This window comes from Ooceraea biroi, chromosome 7 (assembly GCF_003672135.1).
Source record: "Ooceraea biroi isolate clonal line C1 chromosome 7, Obir_v5.4, whole genome shotgun sequence".
NCBI classification, from domain to species: Eukaryota; Metazoa; Arthropoda; class Insecta; order Hymenoptera; family Formicidae; genus Ooceraea; species Ooceraea biroi.
This window is the reverse complement of record NC_039512.1, coordinates 7089389-7113840: the sequence shown is the minus strand read 5'-3', so window position 1 is coordinate 7113840 and position 24452 is coordinate 7089389. Positions and strand designations below refer to the sequence as shown.

General features: G+C 36.3%; 1 protein-coding gene across 3 annotated transcripts; it reads left to right on the top strand.

Moving 5' to 3' along the window:
* Positions 1–661: 661 nt before the first annotated feature.
* Positions 662–22926, top strand: LOC105282112 (voltage-dependent L-type calcium channel subunit beta-2). Of its 3 annotated transcripts, XM_020032503.2 has the most exons (12): positions 663–1115; positions 3885–4386; positions 7025–7141; positions 8570–8689; positions 8775–8985; positions 9765–9862; positions 11046–11051; positions 11135–11271; positions 12406–12571; positions 12738–13107; positions 13883–13915; positions 17597–22926. In XM_020032503.2, exons 2-12 carry the CDS (start codon positions 4336–4338, stop codon positions 17776–17778), a joined length of 1491 nt encoding a protein of 496 aa, XP_019888062.1. In that variant the 5' UTR covers positions 663–1115; positions 3885–4335; the 3' UTR covers positions 17779–22926. The 3 variants fall into 3 exon arrangements, with proteins under 3 accessions (XP_019888064.1, XP_019888062.1, XP_019888063.1); XM_020032505.2 differs by lacking the exon at positions 11046–11051 and having other exon boundaries at positions 662–1115; positions 8775–8949; XM_020032504.2 differs by lacking the exon at positions 11046–11051 and having other exon boundaries at positions 664–1115.
* The last annotated feature ends 1526 nt before the right edge of the window (positions 22927–24452 follow it).

Sequence of the window (24452 nt, the reverse complement as noted above, 5' to 3'; positions counted from 1 at the left end):
AGAATTTACATATATCGTTTCACACAACTACCTACATGCTATCCAAATATAAGAATAATTAATATCGAACAGATGCTTATACTGATCTATGCAATATCATAGTATGATTAAAATAATATAATTGTCTTAGTCCGCGTATAATTAAATAAAACTTAATTTTTTATTCACTGCAATGCAAAACATAAAAAAATATTCTATGCATTAAATTATAAATATATTATATAATTATATAATTATATAAAATATAGAAAAGGATACTACCTGCTCATACATTCAAGATCAAAATCTTAAGATTGCTCTGCTCTTAAAAGTAAAATAAGTGTTTTATCTTCATTGAGTTTTATAACTCTCTCTCTCTCTCTCTCTCTCTCTCTCTCTCTCTCTCTCTCTCTCTTTTCGATGTTTTGACATCACATGGCCAGTCGTAGTTGAGCGACGCTGTATGCATGTCGTGTACACCGGGTGGTTGATAGGACACGTTGCCGTCAGGGAGCAGTGGCCTGGCATTGTCGTGCGGGTCGCACTCCGGGTGATTTGCGGAGGAGGACGCGGCGGAACGGAGCCGAGAACGGGACGCAGCGATCGATATAGTCACGGGGGTGTCGTCCGACCACCACTGCGGTGGCGCCCGCGCACGGACGAGTCGCAAAACGGCATTCTCTATCGTCGGAATAACGGACAACCCGGCTAGGAGTGCGATTCGGAGGAGCACATAGTGTCAGTGCGCGCAGACACCCCCGACCGATCGCTCTCTCGGGCTCCGCGTCTACCGTCAGCCGTGGAGGCTCGCAGGGGTGAAAGCTCGCGAGTGTGAGAACTCGCGTGTCGCGGACACGCGTGACACCACGCACGCGAATCGCGAAGATCTTCCGTTCGCCATGTGAGAGAGATCAAGGAAATTATTGGAAATTCTTGTTTCTTTTTTGTGGTCATTTGTTTAGTGAGACTGTGTTTCTCGCTGGGAAAAATGCGATATGCGAGCAACTCCGAGGTGTTTGATATTTCCGAGAAAGGTGTTTTCTTATTTTGAGGAGAAGGATACGTTTCCAAGATGAAAAGTTGATATTTGGGTGAGGTACGGAGGACTGTTCGTAGGGGTTGTTAGGATTCAGAAGGTACGATAGAAGGTTTATGTAATCGTATGGACGATAGGATAGGACGAACGCGGGCATCTACGAGTAAAAACTAAGACTGGTCGAAGCTATTTGTCGATCGACTAGCGAGCTGGAACGTGGAAACTGCTTTCGAGGTTGCATGATGTCGTTGACCTGCTTCCGGGCGCCACAGTACTGTGATGTACCATCGGTTTAGCAGCTTTAGCGTGGGTCACGATTTCACGAAGAGTTTTGATTTGCGAAGAGGATTTTATATACGATACAATCGGGGATAAAGTGGAATAATGCTAGCATGCCGTTTTGCTCTTGCTATTAAAGTTATTAAATCTTGAGAATTATTAATAAAAATCATTTATGCACAGAATAAAAAATTTATAAATTATGTGATGCTTTTTGGGACACAAAGAATGGTTTTCTATTTTTATTTCCAAGTTTTATTTTAGACTGAGTTTTTATCAATGTAACTTTACAAATTCCTAAATAACAGAATTTGCTGCTTATTAATATCTTAATATTGACTGCATAGGTTTGACTGTCAGTCAGACAATTTGAAGAAAGAAATTTTTAAAGAGTTAATAGTATCGATTGTTCTGAAAGTAATAATTTAAGGGTCTGTTTCGTGTTTCCTCGAATTGCTGCACTTTCGATTGACTAGCGAGGTCAATATAAGAGTTATTTTTTGCAAGGTTATTCCTGTGATGGATTAATTAATTATCCAGATAGACGTGGCGAGATAGGGGAATTGCGTGACGATACTCAACGCGTAATTCTTTTCTACAGTCGCTTTGCTACTCTAATTCAATTTCTAGTTTTTCATTTTCACTGCACATCAGTGTTTTTTTTTCAAAGGTGGAGCAAGTTCAATAAATGAAAGTCGTAAAAGCCTCCCCTGGGAAAAAATTACCAATATCACATTACTTATTTTCGAAAATTAAATTTCTAGCTCTTCAACTTACATTTTTACATGCAGTGTATTGCGAAGTATGTATGGAATTATATAATTTATTTCGATTACGATCTTATTTTAACAAAATTTTGATTTCAATCTTGTACTAATGTACGCAACAAAGTTCTTTTAGAAAATTTTCCATTATAGCATTAGTCACTTTAATCTCGCTGAAGAAAATTCATCTCTCTCGTAACGAAGAAAAGTTCATTTTTATGACTTGGGCAGTTCTCAAGCTAGTTTCTCTGAGAATGTAAATATTTATGGAGAGTGCATTACAATAATCAGTGGTATTTATCCAAAAGAGCACAATGATTCAAAAATGGTTATTGGGAGGTAGAATTTAAAAACTGTTTATCGCAAAAGTCTTTGTTCAATATTGAGTTATAAAAAGTGTCAATCGTACGTCCTCTTTTCTGTATGATCACAATTGTCCAATAAAATCAGTCTTGGAGATATATAGACTGCATCTGAGGCTTAAAAACAATCGATTTACATAAGTAGTGCCATTGAAAGCGACCTCCGATCTCCTCTATCTTAAGAATATTTCACCAAGGAACCAGTTGAAAAGTTGGTCGTTAGAGTTATGAACAAACGAGTCAGATAAAATAGAACATTCTATCAAGGATTTCAGTCAGCTGCAAGTTAGCGTCATAAAGTTTCTATTCTATTCTCGAGATTGTTTTCAAACTGCCAGCTTATATTAGATTATATGGAAAACAGAGACAATCACATAAATCATTAAATAAAGTATTTTTCGTAATAAAACTAGTACAAATTTATCAAAGAAATCGAGATTTTTGCAATTAACGTAAAAAGTAAATGAATAATATAAATTCGTTGTTGCATAAAATTCTACTGCGATATTCATATTATCTTGATATTCATCTTACCATGTGATGTAATAAGAAAAAAATTACTGAATTGCGCGAATTGAGTCGATAAAATTTTCAGTTACCTTGTTATGAATATTTTAAGTTATTATTATGAAGTAGATTGCGATTTATGCCACTAAGTGTCACAAATTTATATCTGTTGAGCCATGGCAAGAGTGACGGATAAACTCGTTAACTACATTTCGCGGTTATTCAAGCGGAAGTCGGCCTGTGACGTTAACATCTAATGACGTTATGATGGTTTGATCTATTTTTATCAAAATTATAACGAATCGATAAAGGTTATTTTATTGAGAACATTGTTGAGAACTAGCGGTTTTCTCTTAAATTACCATCTTTAATGTGGAATGTTGCGAATATTTTTATGTATGATATTTTCTTTTTTATTACAATCATTGCAATCCATTCGTGCGTGAGATGACTAGAAATAAAATTTTTATTCATTTTTGGAATATATCTTGTTATAATTGTAGATAAAAGTTAGTGTTGGAGTCCATTATTTATCAACGTCAACATTATAGATATTTTTATCTATTACTCATTGCTGCGTAACTTATCAATGTTTCGTGCTTACTTGTATAGTTTTGGCAATGTGGGACAGACAATTTTAGTGAACGTCATTAATTTTTTTCTGTAATCCTTTCGTGCAGCAAACTTAACCAGGTTAATTATGGAATATATTGACTTGAAGAATGATTCAATTTTCCAATTGTCGATTCGATCCACTGTTTCTTCTTTAATTTTAAAACATTGTGCAGTATTTCTTTTATATAAGAAGGCGCATGACGCAATGGATGTCAATCATGCTAAATTTAATATTTAATTATCTGGATAAAAGAAATTACGCCCACGTTCGTCCATTATTATTTATCTACGTCCATTCTTCTTCTTTATTATCTTTTCTCACGATATATATTTTTACTGTAGACTCCGATTCAAATCTACATAACAAAGGAATCCTACAAAGGACTCTTAATAAAAAAGTCAGTATTTTGAAATTATTCTTGGCTTTCATTATCCGCCATGAATGCAAAACATCTAGCAGCTTGTCATGATGGCATGATGACGATGACGATCATTTAGAAGTGGATCAAGACTTGTGTTTGGATGGCTTGCAAACGAAAACGAAAAAAGTTTGAGACACGACGTGTCTGAGGCAAGCTCTTTGAACTCTTATGCCACTGCGCCATTCAACATGGCGTAGCGGCGTGAACTTAGAGATCAGTGCGATAAGCGTTTTGATGAATGTGAGGATGGTCATACGGTAGCGTGTGCTAAGCGGGACTTAGAGCATCAGCTCGATAAATTTGTGCTCCAAATCGGAGCGGATTACACACCATCAGCACAACAGTCCTGGCGTCCATGGTGACTCCCGGCGATGATTGGATACAATCAACACAATTCCGGCTACAACAAGCTATTTACCCAGGTATTCACCGAGGAAACACGTAAATCTCTCTATTTTTTCCTTTAAACGAAAAATTCAAGGCTATTCCGATAGTTTTTACAAATGAATATCAGTGCAATAGATATCCAATTCCACTTACCATCTTACTTAGGTAGCTATGACATCCAAGTCAATAAATTGGTTATTTGCGTTATTTGTTAATCCTAGCGCTACCACAATTTTTCTCAGTAGTCGCTACTTTAATTTGATTTTTCTTTCACATTTATTCGTTTTCCATTTATCATGATTTTCTTTTTTCCCTCAAATTTACCCACTACCCTTCTCAAAGTAATAATAAACAAAAAAACAAAATGCGCTGATTGTTTTTTTCTTGCTTTTTTATTTTTCTCATCAAGAGATGATTGTAATGACGCTTCGTTATCAAGGGATTCCACGTAACGAGGGAGATCGCCCTACAAAAATAACTAATTATCCTAACCGTACTTTGAGCAAGGAAGCGCAAAGAAGGGTTTCATCATGTCAAAGACGCGCTGCTTCCTAGACATATAGAATTTTCTGTAACATATCGTTTAAAGCTCGCATTAAGCAACGTGGCGTGAAGCAGAAGCGACCATCCGTGCCATTGTTGTAGCATAGCGATCATTTACGCTGATCGCGCGATTAATCGAGATTGACTCTTTTTAGCGTGATACCGGGATATACTTCACTAGCCTTGGAACTACAATCTTTGTCCTTGGTGAACCTTTTTCATTCCTGATACATTCTCAAGATATTATTATTTCTTGTTTGTTTTATACAGAAATCTTCATTTTAAACTTTAATAGTTTAATAGTTTCAGAATTCGCAACTTATAATATTTCATTGTTAGGCAGTAAATAAAATATTTCGTATTACCTCTAGAATTTTCTTGTGGAAAATGACAGAAAATAAACGCCGACACTTTTGAGAATTGAGCAGTTTAATTAAAAGTGCAGCAACGTTAAGCAATTCTTAAAATAATATAAGATGCTTATCGTAATTGTAATCATACATTTATTCAAATACTAAATGTACATATAAGAGAAATAAATGAAAAAAGAAGAGAAATAAGTTTTCTATTTTCATAAAATTTACGATATATTGTTAATTACATTTATGTCTTTATGTATGTTCCTTGACTCATCTATATTATTTATCAACTTATCTTACTTGTCTTATCTCAGCTTATCTTACTTAGATTAGCTTACCGAAAGATTCTTATTGCTCTGCAAAAAGTTTAACTTATGTTAGTCGTATAATACATATGTGTATATACAGTTATAAAAAACTAGTTCAGGCAAAGATTGTTAACATGGTTACGACCCGTTGACTGAGTGAATTCATTCCCTTAAAAGTTTCTTTGAGAGAAGAAGACACTCGTGGGTCCTATGAAAGCAGTCTCGGTGACTTCACAGCTTCTTATTAGCGGAACTTGAGCGTGGCGAGATTAATCCAACGACTGAACGAAAACTAATACAATTAAATTGAGAGATCTAGTAAATGTGATAATCTAATACGAGAAGTTTCTCATTTTGATATTAAATACGACTGAAACGGGAAATATAAAAAGACTCTATTTGAATAAATCACTAAGTAATCTGTTTATTTAGCTTCTTAAGAAACGACTTGATTGAAGCAGACAAAATTCTGTTAACGATAAATGATTTGTAATTATTAAATTAATGTTTAAATATTTAAATTTGCGAAAATAAAATGCAACTGAGAGAAAAAGGCAGAATTCGCAATATTAAGTACGTTGAAATAGCATATCGATTTAGAGACATTGCAGATTTCGGGTTCTATTAATGTACTGATCGAACTTCATGCTGACCTCGATTTCTTGTTTACGACTACGAACATCGAACATGCGTAGGTCTTCCTTTCTATGCTGGATCGATTCATTTAATGTTAACAGGAACTAATTAACACTTGCTAGACTGATTTCCTTTGTTACACGGTAATCTACGTCAATGCTTGTAGGGTGATAGACATAATGAACTGCGTCGTAGGACACTTTATCATTTACGGTTTCGCGAACAAAGTTACAGCTATAGTTATATAGCTACACAAAATAAATAAATGCTACTCGACTATATTGCCTTCGAGAAATTTTTCGAAGACTTTTCTTGAAATATTTGATATTTGAAGTATTAACCTAAAAAGTATTCGCGGTATGACATACTTTAATGTACCTATATATTTTTACAAAATTTGACTGTAAATGGTCTTACGAAGAACATACAATGTGCAATCACATATATACATTTAGAATAGTTTATTTTGTCACTCAATTGTGTGACTCAATTTGTTTGAAAATGTACGGAATATATATTGCAGAACCAATTAATATATAAAATTTTTTAAAATCGTTCTTTAAATAATGCTGTCAAAGCGTTAAGAAGAAACTTTCCATACCAAAAATTGCGAAGAAATCTAAACCAAATTTAGAAATGTTATTGTAGAAGACAGTTGGTTTATTGCGAATCTCGGAAAACTGAAAATAAAACATTTATATATCTATATAATTAAAGCACTCACATAAAAATAAATAGTAGATTTTTTTTATATTTCCCAAGATCTCTCAATTTTACGTAAAATTTCACAAATCTGATGCATGACCTTTCTGATCATTTGATTTTAGGGCTCGGCGGATTCGAACTACTCACAGCCGAGCTCGGATCTCTCGCTGGACGAGGAGAAGGAAAGTTTACGACGCGAAAAGGAGAGGCAGGCCCTCAATCAACTCGAAAAAGCTAGGGTGAGTTATTGATCCTTTGCACGCTCCAGTTTGCTTCTTTCTTACAGCTTCACACTGCCTTTTTCCCTTGAATCGCCGCCTATCGATCCAACGAATGTTTCATCATCATCAACGCTGTATTTTATTGTCATGTCATAGGCATTGTGAATTTTCATGAGAAACGAACGGAAGAAATATCTGTGACGGAATCCAATGTCGGGACAGGAAGCGAAGAGAAAAAGTTTATAGAAAGCAGCTCAGCGAAGTACCAATCGGACGGCTTCTCGTGATCTCCCTCGCGCTTGTATTCTAAAGCATTCCAAGATAAATTTGTAGAAATGTATGACGTAATCTAAAATCCCTACGGTTGCTTTAAATGTTTAAATACGAGCCACACGTACCGAGAAGTGTTTTACGAGGAAGCATACGTGGCATTTTTGCAAATAATTCAAGCAGGGCCACTTTACTTTATTAAGAATGAACCCTTCGCTCGTAAATTTTTAAGCGAAACACATGAACAGTATTCATGACATAATTAAAAACGCTTTGTTCCTAAAAGATATTCTTTTACCTCCGATTTTATTATCAATGTTTAACGATCCCGTAAAGTACTTTTTATCGTATTGTAAATAAGTAAATTCAGACAGAAGAATCGACTTTCGACTTTTACGGTGAATTATGAAACAATACAGGATCACGCAAGATTACAAGATCAAATGATAGGTGCTGGTAAAGTTATAAATAAAATATTACGAACATCAAACATGGGGGTTTGATCGACTTAGTATTCTTCGGCTTAGCGGTGAACGGATATTGATTGGCGGGAGACGACCTTCGAGGGATAGCTTGTCGCAATAAAAATGAAGAGCTTGCCGCAATACTCTTTTATTCTTTATTAAAGCGACGGTGTTGTCACTGACAGTGCGTCCACGCATAAGCTGACAATGTGTCGTTCGAGCGTGAAGCTTATCGGCAGTACGGCAGGCTTTTATTTTTCACTCTGCACGTGCGATATAGTTATTCATGTTTGTGCACATATCGCGATATGAGAGCTGTACCGTGACCCGATAGAAAAGTCGATAACATGAATAAAGGGGCGATGATACGTAGCTAAGCACGGTGGTACGCGACGCCAGCACAATTGCCATCGAGATTGATAATTGCAGCTCCTGCTGATCTTTCTCGCTACGACGCGACGTAGCTGTCGCGAGTACATTACGATTATGAAGCATGTGTTTTTGAAATAACACTAATATTCCGATGAAGTCGATTATTTAAAGAAACCACGGAATTATACACTGTTGCGAATTGAGCGAATTGCAAGGACCAAGAATTCAAGTGTTAATCGATGTAAATTGATGTAAATCAAAATGCCACGATTGATTAAGCAAATAATTGTGTGACAGTTGTATTCAGCCGTTTAACTGAAATTTTTAACTTATGTTCTAGTCAAAACCGGTAGCGTTTGCGGTGCGGACCAACGTAAGCTATGACGGATCCGTCGACGATGATTCACCCGTCCACGGCTCGGCCGTCAGCTTTGACGTCCGCGACTTTCTTCACATCAAGGTGCGGGCACACGTTCTTTACTTCCAAGTATATTTCTTTTTTTATCCTAAAATTCTCTTCATTTATAAATTGTACTTTATTTCAGGAGAAGTATGACAACAACTGGTGGATCGGCAGGCTCGTGAAAGAGAACTGCGACGTGGGTTTCATCCCGTCACCGGTCAAGCTGGAGGCCCTGAGGTTGCAGGCGAGCACCGCGCGTGGCTCGAAGGGTCTCTACTCAACGCGAGGAGGGTCTTCAGGGAACCTTGGCGAGAGTGGTATGCCCTCACGTGGTTCCACACCACCTACGCCAGGTATCCTAGCACGTCCTTCTTTCTTCCCCCACAAATTCACGGCGTACTCGATTCGACGTACTCCCTGATCGGGAATTTTCTCAGCTTGATTCTCGACAGTGAATTACAGGCGGACGGATCGTTGCTACGGGCCGGTCGTAAAAAAATCTGACGAATAACATTCGCTTGAAATTCCTAAGTATCCCAAATATTTCAAACACACCAGCTTTTAAGTGCTTATATTGTTCCAAGATATTTTAGTTTGAAGCGACTCTTGCATAGACCGCAAGAGAATGAAATTATGCGCGTACGAAAACTACAACGTTTAATATTATAATTTATTTTTAATTATAAATATGTAATTATTAAATATTGTTACAATCTGCCGGATTGGTATCAAATATTGAAAAAAATTTCTCTTTCTCTTGCGGCCTACGCGGAGATATGCGAGCTTCTCCAGTTCTGTTCTGTACGAAGAAAGTTGCTCACTATACTGCTGTCGCTTCATATACACGCGTCCTACTTAGTTTTCACTTCATTGTTAAAGTCATCAAGGTAAAACACCGTATTCGTATCTATCCATCAACACACGCGTGACTCTTATTACTGCTGTAGCTAGCTGCTGAACTTTAATAGCCGCTGCTATAAGCAGAAATGCAAGCATAAATTAGCAAATTACATTTAGACTGCATCACATCAGTTGCGTGCTTTTTGATAGCTTCTTTAAGAGAAAGAGGGACTCGTTGATCGTTCTGAATCAGACAAAGTTTCGACTAACGTGGAATCTGTTCTTTCGACAGGTGACGACAGCGACAGCGTCGGAAACGTGAGACCTGGCAAGGCGACCCTGACGACCCCTCCCGCTAAGGAGAAACGGAAGAACTTCTTCAAGAAGCCGGTAAACGCTTTGCGAGCCATGCTGCGAATATCTAACGCACCATCTATCTTACCACCTCTGTTACGCTTGATTTAAGCTGTGTGCACACTAAACTGTGGTGTTTAACGATGTATCGTGCGTAATAACAAGTATTATGCTAGGATTAAATGAAGAAGCTTAGAGATTCTATAATCTTACATTACTTTTTCAGTATGGACTGTTATTCGGCTTATTCTTGCTTACATCAAAGGCTACATCTAGTTAACGCATGATGCATCAATTTCTGTTACATTAATTAAGAGCAGAAGCACAATCTGAACTATATTAACTAACCGATCTTGCGACTCTAGAATCTATGTCAAAACGATTTATCTCACTGGTAACAGTATTTATTATGATATTTTATAATAATGATAAGAGACTTATTATTATTAGAATAATGTCAAATTGAATAAGAAACATTGAACTTGATTGTCGCAGGAAGTTTTAAAGATAATGTTAATGCTAATGATTTCGTGCTAATGATACTGATGATGAAACATGCTTTTGTGTCTACGGCTGCTTATAATGATTTACCAGTCGGTCCTAAAAAAGAAATCTCCTAGAAAAAATATCATATTTGCCTTTGGTATGCAAATAATATTTCTATAAACTGCAATTCCATTAATCTATTTTATAATCTATTTTATTCTAATAATTTTGCGTATTTTTAATTATACTATATTAAATCACTTTTTATTTGAAATTCAAATAATGATGAGTATCTTTCATTAGATGTTTCTTTCAATCAAAGTTGGCACATGCAGTTACACCAATGCGCACAATGTCGACTGGTAAATACTGTCACGCATTAACGCACATTTGATCAATTTCTTTTGCAATGACTACACGTACAGCGTTCATCCAACAATCATCCTCGGGAGCGCGCGAGCTGTGATGAAAATTATTCACCACCATAGGATAGAATCTAGCCGAAAAAAAGTGATAGTCCGTAGGAGGCCGTTAATACTTTAATAGCTCGATATCGTAGTTATTAACATGCTGCTTGGCCAAAGTACCTTCGGTGCTCGAAGAGGACTAGATGTCTCGTGGGCTTTCGTACATTCAGGGAAGGACTTTGGCCGTGCAGGAGGTCGCACGTGTCAAATCGACGTGGCCATTAACTGATTTCAATGTTTCAATGTTGCATACCGTGCTCACGCAGTCCTACGTAAGTGAGACTATCCTGGGACCGATTGCGGCGAAGGAGACTCATCTCAATTAGTCGAACTGATCGTTTCCTCGGATTTTCAGGAGACGACAACCCCCTACGACGTAGTACCTTCCATGAGGCCCGTGGTGCTGGTTGGACCATCACTCAAGGGTTACCAGGTAACGGACATGATGCAGAAAGCGCTCTTCGATTTTCTCAAACATCGCTTCGAAGGCAGGTCTGTCTAAACTTCGATGTATAATCTATTTTATACATAAATTTCTTTTCTTTTGGTTATTATTATTATTAATGCATTATTTTTATATGTGCATGTATAGTTAAATCCGATTTAATTTAATATTATACAGGGTGAGGCACCTAAAATAGGCCACCTGAATATCTCGGCTGTTATTGGTGATAAAAAAAAATGTGTCAGACCAAACTTGCATGGTTTCGAGGGACACATAATTTGTTCTAAATAGTTTTTTATTAGGTGGACGCGTAGAGGTCATATGAAGGTCAACTTCGTTTTTTTAAATGGTATGATATGTTTTTTTACGTACCATCTAGTAGCGTTTAAAGATGCGCACATTGATCTACGGGTCAAAAACATTCAAGGTCACTGAAGGCCAACTGCAAGGGAAAATAATTTACTTTATATTGCCTAGAGTTCTCTGCTATTAAAAATACTGTAAACTCAGAAATGAAAAAGTTCTAGCCCTTAGAAATTTTTTCTTTTTCCGCGAAGTTCTGGGTTGTTATCATTCTTTTTTATATTGCCTAGAGTTCTCTGCTATTGAAAATACCGTAAATTCAGAAATGAAAAAGTTCTAGCCGTTAGAAATTTTTTCTTTTCCGAGAAGTTCTGAGTTGATGATATCATTATTTTTTATATTGCCTAGAGTTCTCTGCTATTAAAAATACCGTAAACTCAGAAATGAAAAAGTTCTAGCACTTAGAAATTTTAGTCTTCAGTGACCTTGATTGATTTTAACCCGTAGATCAATGTGCGCATCTTCAAACGCTCTACTAGATGGTACGTAAAAAAACATATACCATTTAAAAAAACGAAGTTGACCTTCATATGACCTCTACGCGTCCACCTAATAAAAAATTATTTAGAACAAATTATGTGTCCCTCGAAACTATGCAAGTTTGGTCTGACACATTTTTTTCTATCACCAATAACAGCCGAGATATGCAGGTGGCCTGTTTTAGGTGCCTCACCCTGTATAATACAAGTTATAATACAAGTTATTTGTGCTGAAGATATGTCAAATTATTATAGAAAATTAATAATTTAATTTAATTTAATTTATTTTATGTCTCTTGTATTAATTATTAATTACATATAAAATATTGACTATTACAGAATTATTATTACGAGGGTAATGGCCGATATTTCGTTAGCGAAGAGATCCTTGCTAAACAATCCAACCAAAAGAGCAATTATGGAGCGAACAACTAGCAGAAGTAGCTGTTTAGCAGAAGTTCAACAAGAGATCGAAAGGATTTTCGAGCTTGCTAGGACTCTTCAGGTTTGTGAAAGGATTTTACAGTAACATTCTTATAAATTTCTTAATTTTATTAATTAGATTATATTTATTTTGACTTGCTAGAAAGTAAATTTTTGAAGAATAACTTCAACCTAATAAATTTACTTTGGGTAAATTACTCAATTAAATTTAATGTGTTTAATTTCAGTTAGTCGTTTTAGACTGCGATACCATCAATCATCCATCGCAATTGGCGAAGACCAGTTTGGCACCTACGATCGTTTATTTGAAGATTTCTTCGCCAAAAGTACTTCAGAGGCTGATCAAAACTCGAGGAAAATCGCAGATACGTCATCTAAACGTACAAATGGTGGCCGCGGAAAAGTTGGCGCAATGCCCACCGGAGATGTTCGACGTCATCCTAGACGAGAATCAGTTGGAGGAAGCATGCGAACACGTAGCCGAGTACCTGGAAGCTTATTGGAGGGCGACGCATCCACCGGATTTTTCTACGGTGCCGCGCGCCGTGCCTGCACCTGATGCTCCGGCGGATTCGTATACGCAACGCGTGCCCTCAGGTATTGCGACAATTAAAAATTATTAATCAATTCCTCAAACATTTCGAATTTCTTTCTTTGCAAATATTTCGTATACTTATTTACTCACTTAAAGAAGACAATAGACTTCTTTAATTGTCTACCTGGGTAGACTACTAATTGCTTTACATTATGCAAATTAATTTACTTGTAACATCCAATATTTGCATATCAAATAGATAATGTCAGATATAGAGAATATAAATCGGTCGAAGACATTTCCGATTTTTAACAACACTAAAGAGATCTCGAGAGACCGAATTTAAATAGAAAATTTAAAAATAACACGAACAAAACATTAGTCGAGAGCCAGTATTTTAGTCGTCTGTAATAGCTTTGTGGAAACCGTCCAAAAGTATCGGCGGATATACGAAACAATGTAAAACCGATGATGATTTACGATAGTACATCACTTTTGGCAGTGACATCGTCATACAAGATGCAAATGGGCGCGCAATATGTCGATTGACGTTCTTGGCATTGCCGACCGGAAATTGTCTATAAACCTATTTAGCAATGCTCAAAATTATCTGGTTAAAGATTAAAATACTGGTTTCAAGGATGTTACTGTCAGATCACTTAGTGAGTGTCTCGAGAAAATCATTTTAAAGGCGTAACGTATATCTCCATTCTCATCTCGAATATCATGCTTTTACAATATTTTTTATATCAATATCCATGCTTCTTAATATAAAAATGTTTAACGAGACACACAGTTTCGTCACTAACACTCCATACTTTGTTCTTACCTTCTCAGGTGCTCCTCATGAAACTTACTATCATCGAAGAGGTAACCCAATATTATCCTCGAGCATATTTCACAAGCATATTTGTACCTTTAGTCTTTATCTTCATTTAGTAACGTGGATCGTTAGTTGCACGTCGTCATTGCATGAATCCGTCTTAGAGTAATGTTCTCTCTTCAAAAACATCAGTGGCATGTGACTACAGTCCGAACCAATTAGCCATTGCATTCTATCGAAATCTATGTGACTGTTATGAAATCTGTGTAGGTGTATTTTCACATTCAGAGAATTTCGTTATTTTATTAGAGCATGTTAAAATTCAACGCACAAAATACAAGTGTACCGCTCACGCTCTTGTGCTAATTTTTACGTATCGATTCTCCGAAAAATATTTATGTAACATTTCTCTGCATATTATTTTATTAAAGCTGAAATTTCTCTTTAATTAGATATTTCTTTATTCTGTTATAATGCAATATAAATGTCAGCATGCACGTTCACAATTTATGCATAAATTATTGTCAAAGAGAAACGTAAAACCTTTTTAATGCATGAATGTTATTATACATGGATTTCGATGTTATTTGTAATTTCATTTTCAGTTTGCACAGTTATATTTTGACCGGTTCGTGATTTATAGATTACCTATGTATCAGAATACATAGACTTACCTAGTCGTTTGCCAACTTGGCATTTTATCTCATTTGTTGAAGAGGCAAGATGATGGTTTACGACTAAAGTTATCTTTGCATTTATCGTACATTCGTGTATCATTGAATCGATATCATTTTCTCCTGACATTATATTTCTTTTCAGCGGCAATGTACGGATCAAACGCACGGGTCGATACGAACTTGTATCCAGTGCAGTAAGACCGAGGCGCGCTTATTTCTCCCGTTAGTGCGGCCAATTCAACGTTTCGTTTTATTTGTGCATTCAACACTCATTCAACGTTTTTGTCCATTTCAGAAAACTTCTCTCTCCATTTATCTAATATGTTAGATAATTATTAAATGTGCTTCTCGTACTTAATTTTAATGCACATTTCATGCACACTGTTTATTATCAATTACGTAGATTTTTTTGTTGTTCAAGTAAGTTAAGATATTTATAAGATACGAAAACTCTTAAGTCTAATAATTTCGTTGCGTACAATAATTTGTCATTATTTAAAAATACCATGTTCTTTGAATCTTATGAAAACGAAAACTTTTTAAGTTCTTTAAACATAAAATTGTTCTTAGAATTTTATATTTGAAAAGATAGTGAGATCTTCTTTGCAATCATGAAACCATTATAACTACTTCAATCCCATTACGTATCTTCGTTATTGTTTAATTATATTTTACATAAATCGTGAATATTTGGAGGAAGAAGTTACGAGAATGTACGAGTGCTTTCAAGCTATGCCAAATTAACGTCAAAGCTACTGCGGGATCGCGTGAGGCAGAGAGCCAATGATAGTAACACCTAATTTCTTTCTTATTTATTCCTTTCGCGAGTAACATTATACTTGTTATCAATTTTTAAGCTCTCTACGCCGTGCTGTGATTCAGATCAACGTGCACAAAATTTGCGGAAAGTATTCAATCCGTGCGTACAGATTATTAGTCCAGTTGTCAGCAACGAGCTCTGACTCCGATGTTCTCTTTGTTTACGTGTAAAAGCGGAGGCAGTGGCTGCCACGGGAGTCATCCGAAAAGAGGCCCAGTACCACTATGGTCGCGGTGACCAAGAGACCAAGACGAAACGTTCGAGTTAAGAAGGCCCGAGCTTCTATTTCCTTCATCGCGGATGCGATTTTATGCGGCATAAACCAAATTATACGCTCCGTTGAACCCGTGAATATTAATTCCGGGTGCGGATGCGATTGAAAGAATTAGAGACTGTGTCATAGAGATACCTTTGTGAGGGCGCGTAGTAAGTACAGAAGATGGGTTTGGTGCATGGGCCCAGAAATATGGAATCGACCCGGCTCTTTCTCTCTCGAGCAGAGAAAATGATTTATGCTCCCTTATTATTTTATTTTCCTTAATGCAGTGAAGTAACTAGGGGTTTGCCATTCAGAGAATCAAATACTTCCCAGAACATAAGATTCTGACGTAAATAAGGACAAAGTTCTTGTCTTGTGTTGCTTTATTTCAAAAATTTATTTTTGCAAATTTGTGCAAGAATGCAATTATTTAGAGATTGAAACAATCCAATCATGTAACATACTTTCTTGTTCATACATACTCCCAGATCTAGTTGTCAAAATTATACTTTGACAACTTTGCACAAACATTTTATTTCACTTGATAATATATAGATAAGTTTATTTGCACTTGCAAGAATTTTTTAAGAATAAATATTATTAAAATTATATATAGAAGTTATCTGATTGCTGCTCTTTTGATACCATTATATCATTGCTATTCTATTTAACTTGCCCATGATGGCGGCCCCCTTAGTCCGATGAAATATTATTTCGACTAAACTTCTGATCACGATATGTTTCCAAAATTACAAATATAGTATTTTATTATATTCATAGATAAATACTTTTTATTCGTTACACATATAATTAAGCTTTGGAAAGATATTTTGTAAAACATTGTGTCAAATAAATCTCTATCTTATTAGTAACGTTTTACACGTACAAACTATTTTATTTTTTATAAATTATAAAATTCCATCACATGCACACAAACATAATGTACTTGCATTTCTTATTTGCTCCATATAATATATAACTGTTGGAACTAAACACTATATAATTAAATATAACGCAATAATTTAAATTTCTGCTATCATTTCTTCGAAATTCTTAACATGTCACGATCAGAAGACTAGCCGTTGTCTCTGCCTATATCCCCGTTTTAGTTGGTATGTTTCGCAAGCCCTTCACCAACCCTTCTCACATAGAATAGGACTAGAAAGTAGAAATTATCTAACGGTAGAGAGAATAATCTAGTCGCGTAAAACGAGAGGACAGAAGTTATGAAGGGTTTCCTTGCCCTCGTCATGGATCATACACAATTTGCCGTTTAACGAGATTCATGCGCAAAGTTTGCGTTAACGTGTCGACGAGTACAAGAATGCACTCTTCAACTTCTTGATATTTGCGCATCGGTAACGATAGTTCGAACGTCGGAGTCTTTGCGACGTATCTTCTTTTTTATTTAATTGTTTTCGCTTAGAGCTTGCATGGATTGGGTAAAGTGATGTTGGAATGAATTAGCTGGAGTGGGTTATATCTAATTCACCCCTATCGCTCACAGCGATAACCCTCGTGACTCGAGTGGCGTTCCTTTTTCGTAGAATAGAACTTGAGCAGTATGGATGTATAGTTAGGTTTTCCTTGCGGTGAGATTTGGATTTTGTTAGCACACGATTGATTATTTTGTAATACTAATATCAAATTCCATTTTATTCAGAAAAGATTAAAAGTGAAAGAAATTAAAACTTTGAGATTATATGCAATATAATTTAACATTCTTTTTATTAATATTTGAGTAACTCATGAAAATATTAATGGCAATTTTTACTATTTTCTTTTTCTTCAAAAACTTCCTTGAACATACTCTTTTATTTATGTATTGTAAAATAGCAATAATCCTTTTCGATATCTTTAAAAGTAACAAAAATATTAAAATATTTACCAAAGTTACGAATCACTCGAGAGCGATAAGACATTTAGATACTACTCTATAAATGACGAATCTAACTCTCTTTTCTTAATTCAGGAGGCAGTTATGGTGCTGGAGATGTCAGTGGCGGAACGAGAAGATCGCGGCTGGAGCGGATGGATCGCGATCGGGGCGACCGCATGGATCACGACTACGGCGAGGAGGAACACGGCGTCGATTACGGTAGTGCCTCGAGACGTCGCCAGCAGCAGGACTCGCGTGCTCTTAATGCTATTTAGGAGCTGGGGCCCCGGGGCCTGTCGCTACAGCGCTGTCCCCACCTGCGCACCACCGCCCTTTAGCGGGCTCGCCTCCCGGTAACGCTAGGAAGTGCGCAACGCTACCTCGCGATAAGATCGCTGCGCTCTGTTAGTGGGGCTGTTTCCTGTCGCGCTATTCTACGCTAAAAAAGAACAGAGAGAGAAGGAAGGAAGAGAACAGAAATCCAGATCGGCTGATACCAGCCACCAACAAGTCTGAGAATGACGCTATCATGTATCGATCCTATCTGGACGTATCATCGACGATTTTCAAGATCGTTGACGGTCTGTCTTCGCGTACCTGTTCAACCTCGCTATCTACACTACCAGTCGCCAGCAGCGTGCACGCTAATCCCGAACAACGTCTCGCGCTTGCATTCTCATCCGTGCCACTCACAGGAAATGTCCATAAATTGTAATGCAAGATTTTGTTCTGTTAGAAGAGGTGATTCAGTTGCGATGTAATCGTTGAAGAATCCTTTTTGGCACGCTCAAAAAGCGTATATTCTTATCTTCCAGAAACTTTTGCACTGCTATACGCTGCTTTTCGCTGCTATTTATTCCTTACTATTGCTTATTACTGGGTATTTCGATCAATGGCGTTTACAACCATCTCAATTGTATGATTATATTTCTTTAATACTGATCCAACAAAGACGGTTTAATGATCAAACATTAGACACTTGTTTTTCTTCTTCTTTTTCTAATACTACCGGTCATCAGCAGCGTGCACGTGTCATCCAGATATTTTTCCACCAATATAACTAAATATTGCTTATCTTCGAACTACGTGTAAAGAAAAGACAACACGGCTATTCTTGAGCATTGCTGGACGAGTTCCGTCAGCAATCCTACAACTCACACACGCTACTCATACTCTAGACATCTAAATGTCCTACGTCGCGTTTTACTTCGTCAATTGCGAATGATGTCGTAATCAAAATCGCGAACGCGTATCACTCTGACAGTGTCACCTGCGATTACTTGTTAATTATTACCAACCATTGAATTATCCACACGCACAAACATTATGAAAGATGTACCTGTTCGACGACATATACTGACTTATGAACTTTGCTATACTATATCGAGAGAACACGTCAACCGCTCACGAAGAATATCATACTTTGCCAAATGTGTCAATCGCTCACTGTAATGAGTGCTGACCATGACGAGATGCACGCTACATGGCATCCTCCCACGAAACATTTTCTATATGTCACTGTACGGAGAAAGAGTAACATTGTAAAATAATTTCCTAAAAGAAAATATATATACTTGGCTGCATCCGGTGCTCCTCGTTAAGCACACTACTCCAAGTCGTTCGCACATTCAACTGAGATCCGATTCTGCATATCTCTTGCGCGAAAAATAGCGCGAAACTCACTCTCGAACCTTTTTACAGGCTCCCAAGTACGTTTACGAGCAACTGGTGCAAACGTTGTTCAAGCAATCGCAACTTTACGATATTCTTTGCACTAAATCATTAAGAGCTCGCTCGAAATCAATTATAAATTAATCATTAGTTAGTATTTATACACGTTATTTTACGATACAAATGTTTGCCAAACATTATTGCAGTAAGAAACATCATCGTGGAAATTATTAAGACAAATGCTTTGTAATTACCATAAATACTTCAAGGTTCGAGCGTAGTTTAATGATCGTTCAATGAAACGGTCTTCGTATCAGGAGTTATGGTCAAGTCGAAACGACTCCAGTGTCCTTGTTCATTGCAACATATACGCAGGACAAACCCCATTCGTGGAATCAGCTCGATGACACTAGTAGACGCGCGAGATAATCGTGTGGGACGAGGAGACCAAGACAGAAAGTGCACTCGAGAGAGAGTGAAGAGAGCCCTGGGGCCTTAATCCCTGCACCGTCTTCTCCTGGGCCCCAAAACTTAAACCTTTTAACCGTCGAACAGCGATCGGCGATCGACACAGAACCGAATTTTTCTTGTGATCGAGAAAAAGATTTATGAAGAGTATATCTGACTTCTATTTTAGAATTTAATTATAGAATATGTGAATAAAATGACGATTAATTATAATTGCAGAAAATTAACGATCGTCTAGAGGGATGACCTATGATCAAGTATATCAGCTAATTATTACCAGTTAATCTTGCATGTAAGCGAAACAAGGAAGCTTTAACTGAAACTTCGCAGCTGATCATAGAGACTTCAATTCGATCGTCGATCGTGGCAGCGAATGTAGCCATCATAACTTCAGCGATTTGCGATCGTTACGGCTCCGCAAACTCGGACTTTGATCGTAGAAATCAAGATCCGTCGTCGCTCACAACGGCGGATTTAGCTGAACGACTCGATCAATGTAGTGATATTTACCATCAATCACATAATTAAATTAGACAAAAACTAACGTAGAAACGAGGCGTTTTGGGGGAGCTTTTGATTTATGAGACGACGCACTGATGATACGACTCGAAATCAGAAAATGTCTCGGTGCGCTTTGAATACTTTGAAAGTTTTCGATTTTGATTGAGCGCGTCAACAACCTGTCGCGCCACTATAATGCGTTTATACGTTTTATTAGAACTACGCAAAAGTATATACACTGAAATACACGTACACTACACACCAAAGAAAGCGCGCTTTATGTACATAGTATACATATATACATATAAATTGTAACACGCAAGTGAGAGATTCCATCTATATCGCTCGATGAATTTTAATCAAGATAAGAGAAAATTCAAGAGGATATTTATTCAGGAGATGTGAATAAAAATGATTCGACTTTTCTGTGGATAGACTGAATTGTGGATATAATTTGAATATTGTCGCAGTAAAGCTACATAACTATTAGATACATTTCTGGACTCGTGAATCGTATAGCTCATTATTTATCATACATTAATTCAACATTTGACTAGCTTCTTAAACATTTTGAACTGGAATAATTATAAAAATTTTAATTACTCTCCAAAAATGTTGCTTATTTTTATTCGCATTTCCCACTCCAATGGCGTTATGTAAATACTGTAAGAAGCCTTTTAAACGAGTGCCGTTGAAGTACTCACTTACGCAAGCGTCGATACGCCGTGCATAACGTGGATCGATGTCGAATTAAAAGATACTTGTAATTAGATCTTCAATTTGTTTTTACGCTAAAATAGTATAATAAAAGATATTTATCACGTCACGGAAAACATTTGGCACGTGACATGCTCATTGCGAAATATCTGTCGACTCCAACGCGCGGAGCCATCTGACTGTGGTAAAAAATAGAGGAAAATCAATCGTATCGATTCATTTTGCAGAAACATACGTGAAATATTTCCCTCTGCCCAGGATAATATGATTATCCTCCGTGTCGCTGAAGAAATAAATGTAATACTTGATGAAAATAAAACTTACAAACATCTTAGGAATGTTCTCGCGGCCAAATAACTCGGAATAGATCACCATCATCATTTAGGATAAAATTAATCGGAAATTTCTTCTATACATACGTATATGCGGTGATTGCGTGCAAGTGATTTTGATTAGCGGTGTCCTATACATTATGTACGTCTGTATAAACTAGCATAAACCATACATACGGATAACCTTGATTCTATCTCGATTCAAGTTTTCGAATTGAGTTTTCGATCAATTCGTTGATATTGCTTTCAAAGTCGAATAGCAGTTAGATTATTCTCTCTTTAAGGAAAAAGATTTTTGAAAAGTATGCATGCCTGATCATCTGAAATGATTTTCGTGGAGCTTGAGTACATTTCGCGACATATTTATGAAAATTACAGAAACTCGGATCGTAATATGAATTCATATATTAGATCAATCTGTTTATTTGTTGAAACAGTAGATAGGCATATGTGATTGACAGAATATAGTGTTTGAAAATTAATTTACATAGTTAAATGATGATAGGTATATAACACGTCCTTAATTGGTACCTCTTTTGTCGCATCATCTTTCTTGTAATTGTATAGATTAAATTTATTAAAAATTCAAGAAAGAATATATGTACATCTAATAAAATATTTAGATCTTCCTTAGATTTTAAGTTCTTTGAAAGCTTAAGTAGGAGACACAATGTTGAATCATAATGTAGCTAATCAGGTTGCAAAGTATTAAGAGTAAAATCTTTTTGTTTCAAGGTATTGTATTTTATAAGACCGATCGATGATGGGTACCAATCAAAGACACATTTTATGAAGAAACTGTGCCGCGGAACATAATTGATTTGCGCACTCTACGATCATACGTGCTATGTATTTGTTTGCCTCTTTTAATACTTAAATCTTAGATAGATATGTATATACAAATTTATATACAAATATCTGGAGTATCTCAAAGCTTCGCATGAGATTTCGTGCCGACGCGAACTATCGCGCCAATATCGCTTGTCAATGTTGAGGATGTAAATTTTATCATAGGGAGAAATTTTGTAAAGAGAAATATATAGACATAAATATCGCACGTTTGAGTGAGGAGCCAAGAAAACAACAGAGGTTCCGTTCTTTAACAAATGATCGAATGAAGATTATCGTTGTGAGTCATCTCTACGTGAAATAACGAGTGACGCGGCATATCTCGAGACGATCAATCGCGAGGTCCTTTCGCAACTCAGACTTTGTACATATTAGGTAAATAAGTTTCGTCATGGTCGCTGTGAATTCACGTAAAAGATATTCACACTGTTTTTTGCTTCCGTACGACGTGTTCGTTTCCCACGTCGATCTGCACCGAATGAGACCATCCCAAGGAAACGCAAATACACATGACATTCTCGATATAAAGAAATATGCTTCACTATTCTCTCCTCGGGTGTATATTTGTAAGCAGAATGCGGAAGTTTGTGTAGTTTAGCGATGAGTTCTCCCACGCCGATGATGCTGAGACTCATGAAGGCGATCCACGTACGATTGTTTTCACGTCATCGTTCAGTCTAAACGAAATTCTTCTCTTCTGCTCTTTCATCGATGTTATTAAGAAAATAACGCATTTCAGATTACTTAAGCGATAACTCATTATGACACAAATTTTGTGAACTTACAAACTTCCGTACTTTACTTATAACGTTTATTCACTTATAATAGCTAAGAAAACTTCTAAGGATTTGCATTCGTTGTAAAAACAAATACATGCTATAAACATAATATTAATACACTGTTTCTTTATTATTAAAGCTTGATTTATGTTATTTGTTATACTTTTTCTGACTTTCTTCCATCCCATGCAGCACAGAAGCTTGCTATATGGGATATATTCTCTTTTTTTTCTTGCAATTATAAAGGTTTACAAATTGTTCAACGATAATTTTTCAGACGATAAATTAAAACAGTGTTCTTTAAATAAAATATATTCAACATTTTTTAGGAACTTGATGCTAATTTATGTAATTGTAAAATTCGGTGAAGCGGTTTTCTGCAAATCGAGAATATCACTCGGTTGATTAACTCTGCTTGTTTATAAAATACATGTCCGAGCGAAGCTATGCGCTATAATCATAATTCTGCAATTCATATTTTACGAACACTTTCATTGTCAAGATTTTTATAATATTTTGTAATTCTCAAGATAAGAGCGACGATGGAGGTTCATACATCTATGAGTACATTAGCTCATTCACATATGATATACAGGGTGAGGCACCTAAAACAGGCCACCTGAATATCTCGGCTGTTATTGGTGATAGAAAAAATTGTGTCAGACCAAACTTGCATGGTTTCGAGGGACACATAATTTGTTCTAAATAGTTTTTTATTAGGTGGACGCGTAGAGGTCATATGAAGGTCAACTTCGTTTTTTTAAATGGTATGATATGTTTTTTTACGTACCATCTAGTAGAGCGTTTGAAGATGCGCACATTGATCTATGGGTCAAAATCATTCAAGGTCACTAAAGGCCAACTGCAAGGGAAAATAATTTACTTTATATTACCTAGAGTTCTCTGCTATTAAAAATACTGTAAACTCAGAAATGAAAAAGTTCTAGCCCTTAGAAATGTTTTCTTGTCCGAGAAGTTCTGAGTTGATGATATCATTCTTTTTATATTGCCTAGAGTTCCCTGCTATTGAAAATACCGTAAACTCAGAAATGAAAAAGTTCTAGCCCTTAGAAATTTTTTCTTTTCCGAGAAGTTCTGAGTTGATGATATCATTCTTTTTATATTGCCTAGAGTTCCCTGCTATTGAAAATACCGTAAACTCAGAAATGAAAAAGTTCTAGCCCTTAGAAATTTTTTCTTTTCCGAGAAGTTCTGAGTTGTTGATATCATTATTTTTTATATTGCCTAGAGTTCTCTGCTATTAAAAATACCGTAAATTCAGAAATGAAAAAGTTCTAGCACTTAGAAATTTTAGCCTTCAGTGACCTTGATTGATTTTGACCCGTAGATCAATGTGCGTATCTTCAAACGCTCTACTAGATGGTACGTAAAAAAACATATACCATTTAAAAAAACGAAGTTGACCTTCATATGACCTCTACGCGTCCACCTAATAAAAAATTATTTAGAACAAATTATGTGTCCCTCGAAACCATGCAAGTTTGATCTAACACATTTTTTTCTATCACCAATAACAGCCGAGATATTCAGGTGGCTTGTTTTAGGTGCCTCACCCTGTATATACATGAACACATATGAAAACATTTCTTTAGAGAAAATATCTGCAGTGAA